The 23,375-nt window shown below is 42.1% G+C and overlaps 1 protein-coding gene across 3 annotated transcripts in view; it reads right to left on the bottom strand.

The window, feature by feature from the left end:
• Window positions 1-443: 443 nt before the first annotated feature.
• Window positions 444-23,375, bottom strand: part of emc2 (ER membrane protein complex subunit 2) — a 164,845-nt gene continuing 141,913 nt past the window's right edge. For 2 of the 3 annotated variants that reach the window (XM_069920987.1, XM_069920984.1), the window contains one exon: window positions 444-863. In XM_069920987.1, the coding sequence (XP_069777088.1) occupies window positions 777-863 (87 nt within the window). In that variant the 3' untranslated portion in view covers window positions 444-776. Of the gene's footprint in view, window positions 864-2,297; window positions 2,356-23,375 lie in introns of all 3 variants that reach the window. The other variant, XM_069920986.1, reaches the window with a different exon arrangement.

A 23,375-nucleotide genomic window follows, 5' to 3' on the forward strand; every position in this document is an offset into this window, starting at 1 on the left:
TTGGATGAGTTATCACTGTTGGTGTTTGGATTCCTATCCATGCCTGTGTGAAAGTCGCAATAGCATTTGATTTAGAAGAATGAGGCGCCTGGGATCCAGAAGGAGGTTACAGTCGTGTCAGTTGTAAACCTCGAACACTGATCCCTCTCCCTCAGTGTGGATTATAGATGTGCCACTTCCACAGAAATGAACGATACTTTGGAACTCTGCTCATTCATCTATCTACACCAACTTGACAGGAGGGGTGTGTGGCAGTCTGGCTGGGAGAGTGTGTTACCTAGTACCACAGCAGTAACTGGGCTTATTTCAGTAGAAGAATCACCTGCCCTGCCCACTGCACTGCCTTGCATTTTTACCAATGGACTGGGCAAATCCTTGGATGACGACACAGACTTGGGAACAGCTACTATCTTGACAGCAAAAGAAGCAAAGGAAGTCTCATGGAGAAGTCACCAGAGTTTATCTTTAATTGGTAAATTTATTTTGTGAATGTGGTTTTTCAGAGTCTTAAATAACTTTTTGAACAATGCTTCAAAATAATAAGCCACAGTAACCTTCAGTAGTTAATTGCACACTTGGATAGGACTTGTTACAGGTTGATCTATTGAGTTCCTGGCAATCAAATTCACAGAGCAAGTTCTTTGGCTGAATTGCGGTGGTGAGTGATGAAAAGCGAGGAGCCTGTGCAAGGGGTGGCAGTGGAAACAGAGAGTGTACTGAAGATGCAAGGTCCGACAAGAATACTCAAGTCAGTTGATTACGATCCAACAGCAATTTCACGACTGCGTGATCTGTAAAGCTTCCAGCATGTCCTCCACAACCTTCAATGAATTTTGGCTCTCCTTCTTACTTCGACCTGCAAGCTAGAAGGACACAGAATGAGATTAGCCACATTCCCAGAATGGCATTGTCTTTGAGTCCTCGGAGATTAACATTTAGATCCACCCCGACCTGTCACCCCTGAAATGGCTGCTTTTAAAGGACAAGGAAACTCAGGAGTGTTCACTTGAACCCAGGGCACTCACAACACCTTGGCTGAAGAACTCATTGTGGGAATATGATTGGAATTTTTACTGCCAGTGAGCTGATAGTTTACATCACAGATATCAGGCAGCTTCTCATTCCTAGGAATATGCTTCAGAAAGCAGTATTGAATGGAAGAGGCACATGATGTTACTCCTACAATACTGCACCCATTCAGACAGGAAGAAGTACTTTATCACTTTTTTTTATTTTTTATTTTTCACACCATAAACCACATTGACCATGATACATACATTTTCCTTTTCAAATATATACAGTGTCATTTTCTCCCCCCCTCCTCCCATCCCACCCTCCCTACCTCCCCCCCATCCATTTAAAGTACAAAATCTAAGATACATTAAACCAATCAAACAATGTTGTCATTCAATAAAAATAAACAAGAAATTCCACTGAGTCAATTCTTTTCATTTCCTTCTCCTTTCGTTAATTTAGGCAGTGAATGTCTATCACTTTTGATGACAACCAAGCCATCTGAATCATTCTGTTTCATCATTCAAAATTACATTATCAATCATTCTTGATAAAGGATCTTGATCCAAAATGCTGACTGAGCACTTCTACCCATGGATGCTGTCTGATCTGCGGAGTCTCTTCACCAATTCTTTGTCTGTTTGAGATTCCAATATCTGCAGCCTTTGGGTTTCTATGCAGTTGCTCTGACTTGGCTTGACTAACAGTGCAGGAGCAGTAACAGAGGCTATGAGTTCACGGAGGCTCTTCTCTATTTTAAGTACTTTCCATCCATCACTATGTCATCAAATTTAATTCCAGATTGTACTGATAGGTTAAGCACCAGTGGATCACAGATTTTCAATTAACTCTGTAGTATGGCAGTTTTTCAGATGGACAGAGGGACACTTCATGCTTTGTGTGCTTCAAGTGGCCACAGCATTTAAATGCTACTGAGAAACCTGCCACAAAAAGTAAAGTCAGAGGCATTCCAATACCTCTGCTGGCTCAAACTTGGGGAGTTGCAAAGCCACAGAAACAGAGAAAAAGAAGTACATCGAGTTAGCCAGCATTAGTGGTGTGCTGTCAGTTTTAAGGAATCTTGGCTGCACTCCTTAACTTTATCTGCTGATATTAAGTGCCTTTGTTGACATAGATATCTAACATTTGGTGCTGATTTCTTTAGCAAATTCTTCAGTGAAATGAGGTTAAAAAGCTCTCCAAAATGTGATTTCATAATAAACACAACTTGCATTATTAAAACAAAATGGATAGAAGTAAAAACTTATGCCTCTCTTCCTTACCTTTAAGACCCTGTCTACAAAAGATATTTTTTTTTCCACAGCTGGCTGATTGAGTGCCCTGGTGTGTAGAAACATAAACATAATATTAAAAATGTTCAACTGTTCCCAGAAACTGGTTCTGCTTGTGCCTGTACCCTTCAAAACATTTATTCAAGATGCATGGTTTTAAAATAAGAGCTTTCAACCAGTTTCCTTTGAGAAATAGAATCTTTTCTTCTCCCAAATCTTGGCACAATGTGTTCCAATCTGATTGCAATTTGGTTAAAACTCATAGCCAATCTTTGCCAATGATGCAGGGTTGGGGAAGATGAGCAATTTGCTAGCATGATCACCATGCAACAAGAAAGATCCATGTAATATTACAGGGAGGTTCATGTACTGGCAGTGCTGCCATCAGTTGAAAGTCATGAAGCCATTGAGTCACAGAGCCATGCAGGACATTAAGCCCACTTAGGCTAGACCATCAAATACCTAGTACTTATTTACACTAATCCTGGGGTATTCTTCCCACAGTCACATCAACTACCCCAACATTCCGATGAACCTAACAACAACCTGCACCTTTAGGATGTGGGAGCACTCGGAGAGAGATCCACATGGGCACAGGGAGAACATGTAAACTCCACACAGACAGCAATGGAGGTCAGAATGAACATTACTGTGTTGCTGCGCTGTCTTGTGAAGATGGTTGTCTATCTTTTCTGTCAATCAAACTGGGTGTGAACACTGCTGGAAATGATTGAGACATTCTATGCACATAATTTATGTACAGAGATCAAAATTTTTGGCTTATATTTTGAGCTCAATTTGATGGGGAAGGTGAATGTATTTTTATTACTGTTTGGAAAAAAAAGTATGTTCTATGATTGAAAATGCTTCAGTCAAGACATAACATTTAGTCTCTCCAAAACATGGCTGAATTATTATTGATTAATAAAATGTGAATGGTCAAAAACAACCTATTGAAGTACACCATGGTCACACTTCTTCTTCTTTGGCTTGGCTTTGCGGACGAAGATTTATGGAGGGGTATGTTCACGTCTGCTGCAGGCTCGTTGGTGACTGACAAGTCCAATGCGGGACAGGCAGGCACGGTTGCAGCGGTTGCAGGGGAAAATTGGTTGGTTGGGGTTGGGTGTTGGGTTTTTCCTCCTTTGTCTTTTGTCAGTGAGGTGGGCTCTGCGGTCTTCTTCAAAGGAGGTTGCTGCCCGCCGAACTGTGAGGCGCCAAGATGCACGGTTGGAGGTGATATCAACCCACTGCCGGTGGTCAATGTGGCAGGCACCAAGAGATTTCTTTAAGCAGTCCTTGTACCTCTTCTTTGGTGCATCTCTGTCTCGGTGGCCAGTGGAGAGCTCGCTATAGAACACGATCTTGGGAAGGCGATGGTCCTCCATTCTGGAGACGTGACCCACCCAGCGCAGTTGGGTCTTCAGCAGCATGGATTCGAAGCTTGCGGACTCTGCCACCTCGAGTACTTCGAAGTTGGTGATGAAGTCATCACCCTACTGACCCGTGAACTGCACACACCAACGTTTATAAGAATAATGGCTTTGAGCCTGTAATCGCTGGAGTTTACATGGATTGGTTGGGGTGTGGAAATCTCATCGTATCCTACCAAATATTGTAAGGCTGGAATAGAGTGGATGTGGAGAACATGCTTCCACTAGTGGGAGAGTCTAGGTCCAGAAGGCACAGCTTCAGAGTAAAAGGGCACCTTTTAGAAGAGATGTGGAGAAATTTCTTTCACCAAATGGAGGTTAATCTGTGGAATTCATTGCTACAGACAGTGGTGGAGGCCAAATCATTGGGTATATTTAAAGTGGGGTTGATCAATTCTTGATTACTGAGAGTGTCAAAGGTTACAAGGAGATGGAAGGAGAATGGAGTTAAGAGGGAAGATACATCAGCAACTCGATGGGCCAAATGGCCATATTCTGCTCCGACTTCATATGGTCTTGTTGGTTTCTATATATGCATTATGAAAACCATGTGGCTCAAGCCCAAGAATTGAAAATGCAAATTCTGCAGGGCCATTCACAGTTTGCATGGAGTTACATCACAGAAAGAAATTTAAGTACATTTTTTTTTCTAACTGGGGCTCTTTTGTTTTTAATCATTTAAAACCAAACATTTCAAGTCCTCCATATCTGTAACTATCCATTGCTCAGTGTCATTTTTTGGATAAAATACTTCAATTTTAACTCCTCTACTCCTTAAAAAGACTCTTTACCATATAGTATAATAATTGTTCCTTATGAGTCATATAAACCCTCTTTTATATCAGTGGTTGAGGTTGATCTAGGAATAAATATTACAATCATCTGGTGTAGCTGGCAATGTTTCAGTGCACTGGTGGAAACTTTTATTTAGGATTTGAGGGATTAGACTCATAGAGCTTAGAAAAAGGCCCTTCAGCCCAACTTACCCATGCTGACCAAAATGTTTCACGCACACATCCCACCTGCCTGTGTTTGGTCTATATCCATCTAAATTCATTATATCCATGGATCTATCCAAACTTTTTTAAAAAATTGCCAAAAATGGTGAAGCTCCCTGCTGCTGTGCCTGAGACACATCGATGATGTTAAGGGAATACCTGAGTGTTCAGGGTCCCACTCAAAGCCTCTCTGCATGCTGTTGCATCATTTTTAAGGGAGAGAAAAATCCTGATATGTTCCCTGCTGCAAAGTTCAGTTAATCATATAACATCCCAGAAAGGCACTGGATATGCCAACCATTGTAACTAAAGGAGATCAGTTTGAAAGGTTAGTGGTTTATCTTTTTCTAGAGAAGTGGCCTGACCAGAGGAGTACTTCTTTTGTCCTCAGTCTTCCATTTGTATTTTCAGCACCTTTGCAAATAGGGGTAAGCTGTTTCAAGTTGCAGAACCAAAACAAAAAGGAAACAGATGAAGATAATAGACAAAATAACCAGAAGGACAAACAGAAGTGCAGAAGGAATAGCTGTGATCTAAAAAGTAATGCCTCCAAGGGCAGTGGGAGAAAATTCAATAATAACTTGCAAAAGGTAGTGGATAAATACTGGAGAAAGAAATATTTGCAGGGGTGCATGGGTAAAAAAAACAGGAGATAAGGATAAAATTTAAAACTTTCAAAGAGCTGGCATAGGAATAATGGATCAAATGGTCGCTTGCGCTGACTCCACAGTGGAAAAGGGTGATGGTAAGCATCTTGAAGATAAAGGACAACTACAAAGACCTTTTAATATTTTTCCAGCGCTAAATAATTTAAAACTGCAAGTGAACTTCAGTGGAGCAACCCATTTTCAACCAATTTTCATTCACCAAGAATTCATTGTGTTTTTTTTTACTTCCTTGCCCTGAGTGGAAGAATCCCCAGCCGTTACCCCTACCTTTAAGTGATTAATTTGCATGTTGGTGTAATTCGACCTTATCAGCAAGAAACTCACTTGAGGTGCATACAACTTGTCCGCACATCTTGAATGTTACAAAATTACACTGTGTATCATGACATTAGCTATGCTTAATTTGGAACAGAGTTTTATGGTTTACAAGCTCTCATTACATCACAGCTGCTCAGTTTCCGCCTCCAATTTGCAACCAGAAATGACAGATTTCTTGAACTCCAGATAGATCTGAAATTTGACTCATTTTAGAATTTATGAACTCTAAGAATATTTCAACCATTTGCAGAAAAAGTTGCAAATATTGCCTAAATTCCAATCTCTCCCTCAGAACATCACCCTGCTGTCACATCTGCATACAATTTGCCGTCACCCTTTCTTTTACAGTTAGCCACAGTGGGAACATTCACAACTGAACAAAACTGCATGTTCAAGAACTGTTTATGATTATTTAGTGCAGAGATGTAGGCTGACAACTTCCAGTGCAGATATGAGGGAGTGCTGCCTTGCCAGAGATACTCTTTCCAATGCCCAGGGCCCGGTTAGTTCAAAAATTCCATGCAGTGATGAACAGGAGAAGTCAGTCTGGAACCTTGGCCAATATTTCCTCCTCAATTAACAGAGGAGAAACTGAGACTACTGCATCCATGTAATTTTGTTGGGAGTGATCTTGCTGTTCCAACTGTAATTTAGAGATTTACAGCACAGAAATCTACTATTTGGCAATTGCGTGAGGAACCTTTTCCTGGTTCTTGGTCTACATAGAACACTACAGCACAGTACAGGTCCTTCGGCTCTTGATGTTGTGCCAATCCATATATTCCATCCAAAAAAAAATACTAAATCATTCCTGCCCCTCCACTGTTCTTTCAGCCAAGTACTTGTCTAAGAGTCTCTTAAATGCTCTACCACCATTCCTGGAAAGGCATTCCAGGCATCCACAACCTCTGACATCTCCCCTAAACTTCCCTCCCTTCACTTTGTACATACTGTAATTCCTTTGATGTTTGCTATTCCTGCCTTGGAAAAAAAAGGTGCTGATTGTCCACCCTGTCTATGCTTCTCAGAATCTTGCAGACTTCTAAGTCTTCACTCCAAAGAGAAAAGTCCCAGCTCTGCTAACCTTACCTTATCAGACTTATTTTCCAATTCAGGCAACATACTGATAAACTTCCTCTGCATCCTCCCCATAGCTTCCACATCCTTCCTATAATATGGTGATCAGAATTAAACATAATACTCTAAATGTGGTTTCTAGAGCCTCGAAGATTCTAGCTTCATGAGGGTTCCATTTTCATGAAGGCATCTGCCGTCAGCATCCTTTCAGGAAGAATGTTGCACATCCCAATGCTGGTGGGAAATAAAATAATCTTCCCCACTCATCCTTCTATACCCTGAAGGAGATCCTTCTCCAATAACTATACTCCAGCCAGTTTCGTGTGTTGCAGCCTCACCTAATTTTTCAGCCCTGACCACATTCTTGTAAATCTTCTCTGCACCGTATCTAGCGCTATTACATTTACTCAGTAGTGCTGTGACTGGAATTGTGTACACTACTTGAGCTGGGTCCCAACTAGTGTTGCATTTAGCTCCAATGTCTGCACCTGCTCTCCTGCTGATAAAGGCAAGTTTCCTTAATGGCACTTTTGCCATTTAATCCCCCTGTTACTTTCTGGGATCAGACACTCCAAGATCCCCATGTTCTCCAACAGTCCCCTTTCCTTCATTCCACGGATTCACCATGTACATCAGGCAAATTGCCGGCAAGAGCAACATGATGACCTACGCATTCTCCCGTTCCACCATCGAATCTGCCCATTCCCTATCCCAGGGCATAGACTATTCAGCCCTGGTCAAGGAACCACATGAAGACCCTGAGATTCTGGCATACAGGACAGCATTTTTTGGCTGCGGTTGGAGGATGTCGTCATCTTCCCTGGCAACTAGACGCTCCTCTGCAACATCTTCACTGGCAAATAGCAGAGCGAAGGCAGGTCTTCGACACGGTGCACAACTTGGTGCATTCGGGCATCAGAACCATGGTAGAGATGGTGGCCAGCAGGTTCATATGGCATGGGCTCCACAAGCAGGTCAGTCAGTGGGCCAAGATTTGCATGCACTGTCAGGCGTCCAAGGTGCAATCTCACACTAAACCACCTCCCCAGACATTTGAGCCAGCATGGCAACAGGTTCAGCCACAACCAATTCATGGGGCCTCTGCTAGTTTCCAATGGAGTGAGATACCACCTCACCATGGTTGACCACTCCAAGAGGTGGCCAGAAGCAGATCCGATGGCCGACACAACCACGGAGACCTGTGCCAGGGCACTAATTAACACCTGGCTGTCCAGGATTAGAGTCCCAGAATATCTCACCCCTGACATGGGAGCACAGTTTACCTTGGGGCTCTGGGTTGGCCAAAGTATTGGTAACCCAACTTCACCTTACCTGCAGGCCAATGGGTTGGTGGAGTGGTTCCACAGACACTTAAAAGCAGCCCTGATGGCTTGGCTCAAGGGGCTCATTTTGGCAGCTGAACTGCCTTGGGTCCTTCTGGGGATACGCACCACTCCAAAAGAAGACTTTAATGCCTCCACAGGAGAGATAGTCTACAGCATACCCTTGGTAATCCAGGGTGAGTTCTTGGCCGCCGCCAATGATCCAGAAACTCCCATGGTGGCACTGAAACAGCTGAGGGAAAGACTGGGTATCCTGCCCATCGACAACCCTCACTGCAGGGCCAGCCCATATCTTTCATCCCCAAAGACTTGCACAACTGCGAGTATCTTTTTGTGTGACAGAGAACGCACCAGGCACAGGGTTGTCAGGCATAATGGGTCAACTTGTGTGCTGGACATTACCGAAAAAGAGGAGACCTTCACCCTCGACTGCCTGAAACCAGCCCATGTAGATGTTAGCCAGCCAGTCAAGACTCAGCCCCCAAGACGCAGAGGTAGGCTGCCTAAAGCTGCAACAGACAGTCCGATTGCTGGTTCTGGGGTAGGGTGGAGGAGCATATAGCAGCCTGCGATCCGAGTCGTGACCCGGTTCACAAAATGGTCGGTGAATGTGGTGATCATGAGGGCCCTGCAGAGATCAAAATGGCCGTCGTTCTGCACGACCTCCTGTGCAGTGGGAATCAGCGAGCAACAGCAGGAATGCTGGCCAGTCAGAGGTCAGCGCTGTGATGACATCATTCCTGTCATCAGAGAAGGGAGTGAATATAAACAGAGCTGGCAGAGCAATAATTCAGTCTTCAACCTCAACTCGACTGTGTGTGTGTCATTTTTACTCCACACTTCGGTTTGTGTGCATGGTACAACATCTCATTAAATGGAGTGACTGCAAAATCTGGGTCAGTGGGTCCTTGATGGTGGGCGGGAAATTATGAGGCAGTTTCCATATTGTTGCCTCGATGACTCAGAGTTTTTGAAATAATTTTGTTTAAGACTTAAACAATTTATATATACTTTACAACCACTAGATTAGTGTTTCACAAAGGAACAAAGACGGAGCAGGCCAAAGGCAATAAAAATTTCATTAGATCAAAAGGGAAGACTGAGAATATTGCAAGAAAAGCCGAGGTCATGAGGAATTCCCGATTCCAGAAAAAGAGGACCAAGGCATTGAAAAACAGAAAGAAAAACATGGGAGTAACAAGCAAGGATTAAGAAAGAGTATTAATGTACCTAGTGATGGAACATTTAATGGAGCTACTGGACCCAAGGTCAGGTTGTGAAAAAGAGGGCACAGTGCACCAGTTATCCTCTGTACAATTCCATGGATCCAGAAATTGCTCCAAAAGATTGGTAAGAATTGTAACCTATCTTCTAATAAAGAAGAGAAGGAGGAGACAGGTTGAACAATGAATTGCCGTAGAGGCAGCTAGAAGGTTGTTGTGACTAGAGGGAACCCAGCTATCATTATCAAACATCTGGATGAAAGCATAGATTTGTTGATGGTACAAAACTAATGGTAGTGTGGGCTACAGAAGGCAATGGGATATTTCAATAGGAAATATTGATAGGCTAAATGAATGGGTGAGGGCCTGGCAAATGGAAAATTAGATGAAAAAATATGAGGTTATCCATTTGCTTTTTTTTAATGGTGAGAAACCGGAAGGTGTTCAGACAGACTTTGGTTAGACCTCACTTGGAGCATTGTGTACATTTATGGATGTTCCAATACAGGAAGAATGTGAGGGCTTTGGAAAAGGCACAGAAGAGATTTACATGAAGGGTGCACAGTTTGAATCTTTATCTCAGAATAATAATATCACATACTAGAGCAGGGGTCTCAAACTCAATTTACCCAGGGGCCGCTGGAGGTAGAGTCTGGGTGAGGCTGGGCCGCATCAGGTTTTCCACAAGAAAAGCTCTTACAAAAACATTCCAATGTTATCAAATGTCTTTATTTTTATTTTTTAACACAAAATAAGATGAAAAAATAAATAAATTAACAATTCATAAGAAATAAAATAAAATCAATTAGTAATAAATGAATAAAATGAAAATAATAATAATACAGCAGATATAGAAGACTGAAGAAACCACATATAGTTGCTGACTGGAGAAATGTAATTATTATTATTCAGATTCAAATGTCTGTATTAACAGTTCTTTAACCTTTAACTTTCTGAACATGAATGGAACATTGAACATAAACTGTTATGAACATGTCTTCTTCTGCCTACTTCTTACTGCTAGAGATCTGGCAGCGCTTCCTCTCGCATAGCCGAGCCACAACTTCCGGGTTCAGACTGGACGCCGAAGCGCGTGAAGCGGAAGCGGCCGCGGAAATTGCGCATGTGCCGCGTGCATATAATGACAAATAGAAAATGCACACAAATATGCTTATATTCGCAATAAGCCCAGCCGATGTCCCGCCCCCGAGAGCAATATACCCCACCGTGATTGGTAGGTTCGTTCAGCTCCGCACACAACACTGAAAAGTGCCAACCATATCAAACTCGCGGGCCACACTAACATTAAACTTTCATATTAAGGCGGGGCCACAAACTATCATCCCGAGGGCCGCAGTTGGCCCGCGGGCCACAAGCTTGAGACCCCTGTACTAGAGGATCTGCATTTAATGTGGGGTAGGTGGAGAGGACAAAACATTTAAAGAAAGTATAGGGGTAAGGTTTTTTTTAAAAATCCCAGAGATGTGCCTGGAATGGGCTGCAAGGGGTTGTGGTGGATCAGATACAATAGTTGCTTTTAAGAGGCTTCTAGAGAGACACACACATATGCAGTACTGAGGGATTTGTATTATGTGCAAGCAGCAGTTTTAGTTCAATTTGGGGATTGTGTTTGGTGCTGACGTTGTGGGCTGAAGGGCTTGTTCCTATGTTGTACGGTTCTATGAAACCAAGGTCTTCTTTTACATGAACCACTGAAAGTTAATGTGCACATACAGGAAACAATCAGGAAGGAAAATAGTTTATGGCATTTATTGCATAAAGTTTTGAGTGCAAGTGCACAGATGTCATTCTGCAATTATATAGAACATTACGAGTCCCCATCTGGAATAATGTCGACAGGTCTGGCTTCCCATCCAAAGAGAGGATTTACATTAGAGGGAGTGCAGGAAAAGTTTGCCAGATTGAGTCTTGGGATTGAGGAGGGTGTGGATCACTTGAAAACTGCTCCATGAAGAGAGATGAAGCAAATTGAGTCTGTGTTCAAATTCAAAACCATACATGATCTTACAAAATGATTATGGGGCTTGTCAGGATAGATTAAGTTCCTCTTGGCTAGGGTGTCTCAAGTCAAAACGGTCGCAAACTCACAATAAAGGTTTGACATTCAGGGATGTGATGTGTTTAAAGTTCTTCACCCAAAGGGTGATGAAAAATTGTAACTTTATCAGTTACTGCATACATTCAAAACAGATATTGATGGGTTCTCAGATATTAAGGGATATGCACGAGAGTTATGCTGAAGTAAAAGATCAGCCATGATCTTATTAAATGTCAGAGTAGTGCCAAGAGGCCAAATAGTCTTATTCCCACTTTCACTGCTCATTTTCTAAAGCAATAAGCAGACCTGCTCGTTCACACACACAAGATCCCACAATACAGTACAGCCAGGTCAGGCCACTGAAGCTAGGGAGATGTTTCAAATAGGGAAAAATGCCTGGTCGGACATTATCCCCATTGTTCAAAGTGCAAGGGAGAAACCTATTTTTAGAAATAGAAAATGTTTACACTTGTACCTGCTGGGTCACAACAATCCCTTGTTTGCTCCTGTGTGCATGACAGCAATGCTCAAGAACACAGGAATACCCAGCAATAAAGAGCACCCACTGATAAAGGATTCTGGCTAGAAATGTTGACCATTCTTTTTTGCCCACTGATGCTGCTCAACCCGCTGAGTTTCTCTGTGAGAGTGTGCTTGGCTTCAGATTCCAGCATCTGCAGTCTCCTGTGTATCCAGCAATGCTCCAGGCATACTCACTCTCCTACCTTGGGTGGCGAGGTTGGTATAGTGGTTAGAGCAATGCCTTTACAGTGTCAGTGAAGAGGATCAGGGCTCAAATCCCGCGCTTGTCTGTAAGGAGTTTGTGTGTTCTCCCTGAGTGTGCGTGGGTTTTCCCCGGTGGCTCCGGTTTCCTCCCACCATTCGAAACATACTGGAGGACTAGTTAATTGGGTGTAAATTGGGTGACACGGGCTTGTGGGCCAAAATTACCTGTTACTGTGCTGTATGTCTAAATTTAAAAAAATTAAAAATACCCACTTCCATGCTATCCTTCCCATCTTCTTTGCATCATACACCCCTACCTATCTTCATGTCTTCAGCAAACTTGTTCTCAGTTTCTCCAGCCAATACATATACACGTTGTAAAATGTTAACAGCCCAGTAACAATATCTGCAGGACAACATTCATTGTTTTTAACCAGGTCCATGCTCTAGCCCCACTAACCAATCCTCACGTCATAACAAGTTTAATTTAAAAAAAAATTTAGACACATAGCACTAAAACAGGCCATTTCGGCCCACGAGTTCGTGCCGCCCAATTTACACCCAATTAACCTACACCCCCGGTATGTTTCGAACCCACCAAATGCCTACTGGAAATCACAGTACACCCACCGCTCCCCCCAACCCCGATTCCCCCTGCATAGCACTGTTAGTTAGATCAAACACTATTTGCCTTTCACAAATCTATATTGACTTTGCTTGATTACCTTCAATTTTTCCCTTTTTTTGGTATTAGGTTTTCTTGTGAGTTGTTAGGACAAATGACCTCAAAGGTTGAGGTGAATAATTTTTTTTTTAAACAGAGAAGTTTGCAAATCTGAGGGCTGTAGATGCTCAGTCATAGAGTATATTCAAACCTGAGGTGGAAAGAGTTTTGGACACCAAGTAAACAAAGTGAGAAGCAAAATTATGAAAAGATGAAAATGAGGTAACAGTTCATTCATCAACTTACCGAATGGTAGGTCAGCCTTGAGACAGAATGCTGGTTCTCTTACCTCTATCATTTTCCTGGTTATTATCTATCTGCTGTACTATTTATTTTTAATTTCATGCAGATTGTTGTAGTTTTTTGTGAAGTACCTGCTTTGCTGCACTTTGGGGCATATGTAACTGCATAATGTATGCGACAATAAACTCATTTTAATTAGTTTTGTGACCTCCAGATAAGACCAGCCTAGTAATCTTTAGTTATAACTAAGAAGTGCACATGGGCCAAAGTTTTGTTGGCAATGAAGAGTAGACTGGAAACTTAACACCCAAACCATATCACTCCTTGTTGTCGCTCCAAAAGGCAGATGTTCTTTTACAAACTTTTTGAACTCCATAACAAGGCCATGCTAGAGTGGTGAAAGACACAGCCATTCCCCTCTCTACCATATTACATAATTAAAGTGAAGCTGCTCGTTTCCTTCAGAATTATATTCCTATGGCAACACATGGCATAGCTGATAGGTTCAATTACAGCCATTTGTTAATAGACACCATTATTTTTGACAGCATATGAAAATCTATGCCATCTAATCAATGCCATTTTTGTTTAATACCAGATTTAAAGTCATGCCTCTTCCCAATCCTAATCAGATGAACAAAAACCTAATGAGTTCCTTCTTAAAAATGCTGAAGTAAACATTCTAAGATTATTCAAATCATAGCATTGTAACTACCATCTTATTATGTTTTCTATAATTGTTTCCTTCCCTATGCCAAAATGTTACATTTTTTTTTTAAGTTCTTTTTCAACTCATTGGCAACAAACATGCTCAGAATAATAGGAACTTCTGTTATCCCACACTGCTAATGTGTCCATTTCCAGAAATCAATTTCCAACATAACTTCAGTGTTGCCAATGTTAGGACATAAAAATGCTTGACCAGGTCCACGTTATAGTCCCACAGAAATAATGCTCAGGTAATGGGCCTGCTGAGACACAAACACCAGCTGTTGTCCTACAGCTGAACTCTAAGTCCACCTCTGACCCTTGATTCCCTACCCTGATACACACTTGTTAAGTGTGTCTCCCTGGAGAAGGAATGGTAATCACCAGGTAGCATTGGCACTGAGGTTATAAGACTGAATCCTTTGCAAGAGTCAAACCTTTGTTGCAATCAATCAGTGCGTCCTGTCCAGCTGTGTCTTTAAGTTAAAGAAGGCGCCGCTTTCAAAGAAACTGAACACTAGGGTGGACCCAAAGAACAGAGGATCATGCCCTTTAATTTTGACTTGACAGTAGGTGTGGACACCTTTCACAGCTCAGTTCCCAGAGCTGGTCAGTGCATTAAAAGCTTTCAAATGGGGCTCAGAGTGGTAGAGGAGATTGCTTATTAGTTCCTTTACCCAGCTGATAAAGAAAGTTGCGTTCGTGCTGAAGGAGAACAGAAGCCCTTTCTTTACTAGTCTCCATTCCCATGCAAACCGAAACAGTCCTAATCAGATGCCGGGGGAGTTCCAGTCCCTTAAGGAACAGCTTTGATGCAGCATGCATTTTAATTTGGCTGCAGATGTCAGTTCTTGGGAACCTAGAGATAAAAATCACACAGGCAAGAACACAACTAAGATTGCTGACCCACACACCGGCATTAGAAGTGAGAAAAGTTTCACAAATCATTTGACAAGTAAAATACTCCCAGATTTTTTACATTATAGGCAGCAAATTTCCAAAAGGGTCATTATTATTTCACTGAACATCCAAGCTGACTCAAGCAGAATGTTGCAATGGCATGTGATTAAGCATCTTGGAATTGATCAGTTTATCACCTTTAAACTTTTGACTGAGCAGGCCAACTTTGGGAGCCTTTGACTGGGATTAATTTTTACATTGAGGTAACGGATAACAGGTGAGGTAACAGGGCCGGACAACATGTCAAGAGATCCAAGGTGAGAGCGACGTAACAGGGCTGGACAACATGTCAAGAGATCCAAGGTGAGGGCGACAAAACAGAATACTTGGTTTGTTATGAGTTAGCTATTAGGCCTGGGTAGAATATTGCCATGATTACCAGGTGATTCCTCTAATGTTAAACAGCTGACCAGTCATACAGATACTTTTCTGAGCAGCCTTGTCAACCTACTCAGGTTGAACTCCTCAGCTATTATTTACTTTGACCTTTAATTAAGGCTGCTTCACAAACCCAACAGTTTTAAGATACCAACAATGAATACAATTGCATTGTATCTGTAATCAGAGGGAAGCAGAATTCAAGCTACATGGTTTCGCGGTTGTTTGGAATAATGATAACATACGAACACAAAAAAGTCCATCAAGCCAGCTCTGTCAATTAATAAGATCATGGATGATCTGGCTGTAGTCTCAGCTCCACTTACCCACCCACTCCTCATAACTTTCAATTTCCCCATTCTTGTGATTTAAATACATTCAATGAGGCAGAATCTATTGCTTCCTTGGGCAGAGAAATCTATAGATTCACTAATCTCTTCCACAGGCTCACTTCTATTTTGGAGTGGGCGTCTTTGGAGTGCCGTGCCAAAGTTGCAAGTACAGCAATTGGGTATAAGTGCTAAGGCTTTAACTTGAAAGGTTTTGACATGAGGGCTAAGCAGCTACTGGGAGGAACCGGAAAGGTGTTTTATTTTCAGAGGGTCAGCATCTACTGGCATTTAGATAGGTAGGGACTTATTAGAGATAGTCAGTATAGATATGTGCATGGCAGATCGTGTCTTGCAAATCTGATAGAGATTTTTTAGGAGGTGAACAAGAGCATTGATGAAGGCAGGGCTGTGGGTATTATATAGCTGGAGTTTAGCAAGGGTTTTAATGAGATCCCACATGGTAGGTTAAATCACATAGGATCCAAAGGGAACTGGCCCATTCCATTCAAAACTGGCTTAATGGAAGGAGGAGGAGGAGGCCAGGAGTGAAAGGTTGCTTCTCTATTAGGAGGGCTGTGACCAGTGGTGTGCCAGAGTGGTTGGAGCTGGGTCTACTGTTGCTTGTCATCTATATTAATGATTTGGATGGCAATGTCATTATACTGATTAGTAGGTTTGCAGATGACACCAAAATTGATGGTGTAATGTTCAGTGAGGGAAGATATCCAAGTTTACAACAGGATCTAGATTAATTAAGAAGGTGGGCCAAGGAGCAGAAATTAAATTTAACTCGACAAGCAATAAATCAATCCAGGGCAGGACTTACAAGGAGGGTGTTGTAGAACATATATCAAGGGATACAGGTGCATAATTTCATAAAAGTAGCAATAAGTGAATAAAGTGGGGAAAAGGGCTTTTGGCATGCTGGCCTTCATTGGGAGGGCCATAGAGTATAAAAGTTAGGATCACGCAATTCATTGGTGATATCAATGTGCAGTTCTGTTTGCCCAGCAATAGGAAGAACACTAATAAATTGGAAGGGGTGCAGAGGAGATTCATCTCCAGTATAATGCTGAGAATAGAAGGGTTGATTCATAGGGAGAGGTTGGATAGACTGGGTCTTTATTTTCTAAGGTGAAGGAGGCTCAAGGGTGATCTTGTACACATATACAAAATCAATATGGGCATGGATAAAGTGAATGTTGAGTCTTTTTCCCAGAGTAGTTGATTCTAGAACTCGAGGGCACAGGCTTAAGGTGATGGGGGAACTATTTAGGAGGGAGCTGAGGTGCAGCTTTTTCATTCAAAGGGTGGCCCACATCTGCACTGAAGTGTCAAAAGAAACTTCAGAAGCAGGCGCAATAACAACATTCAAACAGCATTAGGACAGATTTGTGGATCGGAGAGGCTTGGAGATATATAGAACAATGCAGGCAAATGGAATTAGTCCGGAGTTTCATGTTGGTCAGCATGGACTGTTTGGGCTGAATGGCCTGTTCTAAACTGCATGGCACCATGGGAGAAGCAGCTCCTCCTCATCTCAGACTCAGATCTATGACCCCAAATCGTAAGTCAATGTCCCCATGTTCTAATCTCACCTGCAGTGGAAACAACCTCCTTGTTGTTATCTTACTGATTCCTTTCATATTATGTTTCTATAACTTCCACCCCCTTCATACATCCTTCTGAACTTTAATGAGAATGGTCCCAGACTATTCAATCTATCCTCATAAACATCCCCTTAATTCTGGCATCAACCTGGTGAATCATCTTTGCACCACCTTCCTCAAGGATGGAGACCAGAGCTGGACACAGTCCTCCAGCCATGGCCTCATCAGTACCCTGTAAAGTTGCAGCAGAATCTCCCTTCTCTAAAATTTAATCCCTCTTGCAATGATCCTCATTTGCCTTTTGATATCATGCTGTAGCTGCAAACAACTTTTTTGGGGATTATGTGAATCGCCTCTCAACTTGTAGCACTGCCTTTCCCTTCTGGTTCGAAGGCAGAACACATGGAGCCAAAAACTCTACTATATGTAAAGGCATGCTTAACACATACAATCTACAAGGAATCAGAGAAATGCTCAGACATCAAGTTGGCTGGAATGCTGGGGCCAGAATCCAACCAAACCATTTGGCACTTTAATGATGACTTCTGGACAAAGGTAAGTCCACAAGATTCACAACTAATATATAGCCACCTAACAAGATTTTCTAGCTTTGATGTTTTCTTTGTAATGCTCTTCGACAACTTGGTTGTGTGCGCACAGATTGCAGTAAGCAAGAAGCCAGTGACAGAATATTGAGAGGTAGTGCAACTGAAGTGCTATTGATGTGATTACATACTGTTACAAATTTCAACCAATACAAACATTTATAACACGACCATGCAATTTATAAACCGAGATAAGCTGCAGGATGCCAATAAACTTCAAAACAGGAAATGAAGATTATGCATAAAACTGACACAGAAGGCTGAGCCAAAATCTATAAACTCTGTTGGCTTATTGGTACTAAGTTACGGAACAATAAATGTTAAGACTGAAGATACATGGAAAAAGCTTAAATATTATTCACATCTGCACTTTTCTAAAACAGTATCTGACTACATGATCATTCTCAAATTCCAGATAAGCTGGCAGTGATAGAAGCCATGAAAGATATTTGATTGCATTAAAACATCTTCAGAAATTCATGTTGCTGTATTATTAAAAGACATATTTATCTTTCCCATTGTCAAGCATTGTACCTATATTAAAATCTTCAAATGGCCCCTTGGTTTTTTTGAAATCTCTAATTCAAAACACTCCAAGATACAGGTGAACCTCCAATTCTGGCTTTTTGAACATCCTTGAGTTTATCTGGTTGGTGTCCCTTCAATTGAAACATTTCTAATCTCCTGAACTACCTCTTCGAACCATTCCATCATTTTACCTCTTTCCAGGTTTAATACACTCCCTCCTTTTATGACCAAGCTTGCAGGAGCCTATGAATTCATACTGCTTTAATTAATTACCTCATTATTGCTTTAATCAACACACTATTGCTATCTGAAAAAAAATCTTAAAATCATGGCAAAATCTGTCGGATTACTCTGTTACAGGGAAACAGTCACACTGGTTGAGGAAACATTCTCCCTTGGGAGCCTTTGACTTTTTTCTCACAACTTCATCAATATTCAAAGGCGAAATTTGTTAAATATTTTTCAGGGAGAAACTAATTACAGGCCCAACATGTTGCAGTGCTTCATCTGCACTGTAAGATTCATAACTAATAGAACCGATAAAGAGGGCACAGAATCACTAACCAATGAACATTTGGCACAATATAGGGTCTGAACATTTGACATTTGGGCCCAACAACATGTGTTGGACTTAAATCAGATCACAGTCCCAAGTGAACCACGTTAAAATCACATTACAAAATATTGGTCATCAAATTTTAGAAGGCCCATTCACCCTGGTTAAGAAGAAGAAGAACGGGACCATTGCCTGAAGAGGGCGCACAAAATCAGTGAACCGGTGCGGACTCGAAAGGCCAACATGGCCTGTTTCCGCTCCGTAAATGGTTATATGGTTATATGGATTATTAGCTCTCATATGGTTTGTGGTAAGTTCCATTCCCTCAACTTGTTGCACACAAGGTTTGGGGCCAGGTTCAATGATCTCATCACACTAGCAGTGGAAGCTTGATAATGGAGTTCTGTGGGTATGGATCAGAAATATGAACCCAGAGTGCTGGAGGTAGAACAGTATGGGTGACACCATCAATATCCACAACTTTTAGTAACCACTCCCCTAGCTTTCCCCTAACTCTCCTCCTCCTTTCTTTTTACCCCTCCCTGACCGTCATCCACACCTTCCTTCTTTCAGTTCCCAACCTCCTTCACTTCCTCATATCAGAGTGGACCTTCCTCAGCCCTCTGCTTCTTCTTACTTGTTTTTCCATTTCTTCCCCCTGCATTCAACCATTACCTGCCAACCTGAATTCCTCCTCTTTTAATCAAGCACCTGCCCATTTCTTGCTATCTCTGATGTAAGGTTTTGGATTGAAATGATGACTATCTTTTACCTTCTATAGATGCTGCCTGTTCTGGTGAGTTCTTCCAATGATTTGTGTGTTTCTCCAGTTGTCCAGCATCTGAAGACTGTTCACCACTGACCTTTCCATTGATTGCATTTCCCTTCCTGGTCAGTATCAACAAGCTCAGTATACAATTGAGCCTCAGTTGACATCCCTATCCCATGCCTCTATTAGAACATAGAAACAGAGCATAGATATCTACAGCACAGTACAGATCCTTTGGCCCAGTGATGTGCCAACATTATAATCTACTTGATCAACTTCCCAGAATTTCCCTACTGCATAACCCTCCATTTTTCTCAGTTCTACGTCCATATCGCAGGAGCCTTGAAAATATCCAATTGTATCTGTCTCCACCACCATTGCCTGCAGCACATTCCAAGCACCCACCAGTTTCTGTGTGATGAACATACCCCCCCCCCCCCTTGTACTTATTCCCAAGCCCATTAAAACTATGTCCCCTGGTGTCAGTCATTTCAGCTCTAGGATAAAGCCTCTAGCCATTCATGCAATCAATGTCTTTCATCATCTTGTACACCTGTATCAGGTCACCCCTCATCCTCTGTTGCTCCACGTTCACTCAACTATTGTTCACTATTGTTGTAACACTGCCTACCTTTGGCTTTGCTTCAGCTCATTTCCAGTGAAATTGCAGGTGGAATGAGGTATAGGTCCTCATTCTGCAGACCCACACTGGAAACAATGACTGACATTTCTACCATGGATGCTGTCTGACCTGCTGAGTGACTCCAGGTTCTTGTGTTTGCCTCTGGAACCAACCCAGTCGCTGTGAGGAGTGGATGGGAAAGTGAGCTTTCAAAGTTGCACATTGGGCTATTGGAAAACAAATATATTACTGGGTTAAAAACTGGTCAGAATTTCTGAAAACATTCCAGTGTATTATTACACATAAAATATTACTTCAGGAAAAGAAATGGATTGCTAGCCTAGCCTGAAAAAAAAAACTGGAATCAGTTTTCAAAATTACAATTCCCCAATGGATTCTTGAGAAAAAGTAATACTAATGATGTATAAAGAAGTGACTACTTCAACTAAATAGTTGTTAACCAGGTCACCCAGATGAGAGAAAGAGCAATAAAGCAACATCCCATTGACTCGTATACAAGCCCCATTTGAAAACAATTATCCTCCAAGCTACTGCCACTTTTAAACATTCATACTTTATACTTATACCACGCCACTGATTTTCTGATTTATAGTTATGAGCATGAAGTTAATTTAATGCAGTATCAGTAATAATAAAGTCCTTATGTTGATAGAACTGATTAGTTTCTGATGAGTTTAACTGTTATGATTATACAATGGTCAACGAAGGATCTGTAAAGCTCAGCCTGCATGTTATAAATGTGTAACTGATGCAGCAGCCTGGGCCAATACCAAATTCTTTCTGATCTTCAAAGTGGAATGGAGAAAAGATATTTCTGCTCTGGTCACGTAGCTAGCCTATGGTTAATGTGCGATGCATCCTTATAAATCATTTTTGTTTTTTCATAATTCATCGGCATTACATTCAGTTAAACAGGATACCAATTCATAGATTTCAAGCACCAGAAAAGGGTGAAACGGGATAATTATTGTAATGCCCTTGAAGTAAAATGAGAAACTGTATGATCAGCTTTGGAAATAAATCAGTGGGGTAAGGAGTGATTGTCCATAAACCAATAATCAATAACCATTGGCATTGGTGAGGTAAAACACAGGATTCTGTTGACACTGTGGTTACGTGGAAAAACACACAAATGCTGGAGAAACTCAGCAGGTCAAACAATGCCTTTATCTAGCAAAGGTAAAGATACATCACCAACATTTCAGGCTTGAGCCCTTCATCAAGGTGTGGCGGAACATGAAAGATGTCCAATCAAAAGGGGGTGTGGTGAGGGATGATAGGTGGAGGGGTGGGGAGGACTGCAGGAATGGGGGGGAGGAGTCTAGGCTAGGTAGCGAGAGAAAGGAAGTAGGAACTAGAATAACTAGTTAAAGGGGGGGGAGGGGGGGGAAGAGCAAGCTGATAAGTGGAATGCAGTGAACTCAATGTTCATGGCCTGGGATTGGAGAGTGCCCATATGAAAAATGAGGTGTTGTTCCTCCAATCTGCGGGTGGTCAGGGTGGGGTAGTGTGAAAGGCCATGGACAGACATGTAGGCTTGAGACTGTGACTTAGAATTGAAATGTTTGGCTTATGGGGAGGTCGTCTTTGATGCAGACGGAGAGGAGGTGCTGGGAGAAGCGATTTCCTAATCTGCAACCAGTCTCTCTGTCTGATGTAGAGAAGGCCACAGAGGGTGACCGGATGCAGTAAATGAGTTCTTTGGAGGTACAGGTGAAGTGTTGCTTCACCTGAAAGGTCTGTTCGGGACCTCGGACCGTGGTGAGGGAGGAGGTGTGGGTGCAGGTATTACACCTCCTATAGAGGAAAAAAGGTGGAGGCATTAGGTATAAATAAGGAGGTAGTGAAATGGATTCAGCAATGGTTGGATGGGAGGTGTCAGAGAATAGTGGTAGAAAATTGTTTGTCCAATTGGAGGCCGATGACTAGTGGAGTTCCACAGGGATCGGTCCTGGGTCCACTATTGTTTGTTATAAATATTAATGATCTGGAAGTAGGGGTGGAGAATTGGATAAGCAAGTTTGCAGATGATACAAAGATTGGTGGTGTTGTGGACAGTGAGGAAGATTACCGTAGATTAAAAGGTGATTTAGGAAGGCTGGAGGTGTGGGCTGAGAAATGGCTGATGGAATTTAATACAGATAAGTGTGAGGTGTTACATTTTGGAAAGGCAAATCTAAATAGGTCATATGCATTAAATGGTAGGCTATTTGAGATGTGCAGAGCAACAAAGGGATTTAGGAGTGATGGTAAATAATACCCTCAAGGATGATACTCAGGTAGATGGTGTGGTGAAGAAGGCATTTGGAAGGTTGGCCTTCATAAATCGGAGTATTGAATTCAAGAGTAGGGAGGTTATGATGAAATTGTACAAGGCATTGGTGAGGCCAAATTTGGAGTACTGTGTACAGTTTTGGTCACCAAATTATAGGAAAGATATAAACAAAATAGAGAGAGTGCAGAGAAGGTTCACGAGAATGTTGACAGGATTTCAAGGTTTGAGTTACAGGGAAAGGTTGTGCAGACTAGGGCCTTTTTCTCTGGAGCGTAGAAGATTGAGGTGTTTAAGATTTTAAAAGAGACAGACAGAGTAAATGTGGATAGGTTTTTTCAATTAAGAGTGGGGGAGATTCAAACTAGAGGGCATGGTTTAAGATTGAAGGGGGAAAATTATAAGGGAAACATGAGGGGAAATTTCTTTACGCAAAGGGTGGTAGGGATGTGGAATGGGCTTCCGGCAGACGTGGTTGAGGGGGGATCATTGGTTACATTTGAGGAAAGACTGGATAGTTACATGGAGAGGAGAGGACTAGAGGGGTATGGACTGGGTGTTAGTCAGTGAGACTAGGAGGGTGGGGATTTGTTACGGCATGGACTAGTAGGGCCGAACTGGCATGTTCTGTGCTGTAAGTGGTTATATGGTTATGACCACAGTGGAAGGTGTCGGGGGGGGGGGGGGTGTGGGGAGACGATGGGTGGGAAGGGAAGAGTGCACAAGGGAGTCACGGAGGGAACATCCTTATGGAAGGCTGACAGGGAGGAGAAGAAAAAATGTGTCTGGTCGTGGGGTCCTGTAGTAAATGCCGGAAATTCCTGTGGATAATGTGTTGGATGCGGAGGCTGGTGGGGTGGTAGGTGAGGATGAGGGGGAATTCTGTGTTTATTGTT

This window comes from Narcine bancroftii, chromosome 2 (assembly GCF_036971445.1).
Source record: "Narcine bancroftii isolate sNarBan1 chromosome 2, sNarBan1.hap1, whole genome shotgun sequence".
NCBI lineage: Eukaryota > Metazoa > Chordata > Chondrichthyes > Torpediniformes > Narcinidae > Narcine > Narcine bancroftii.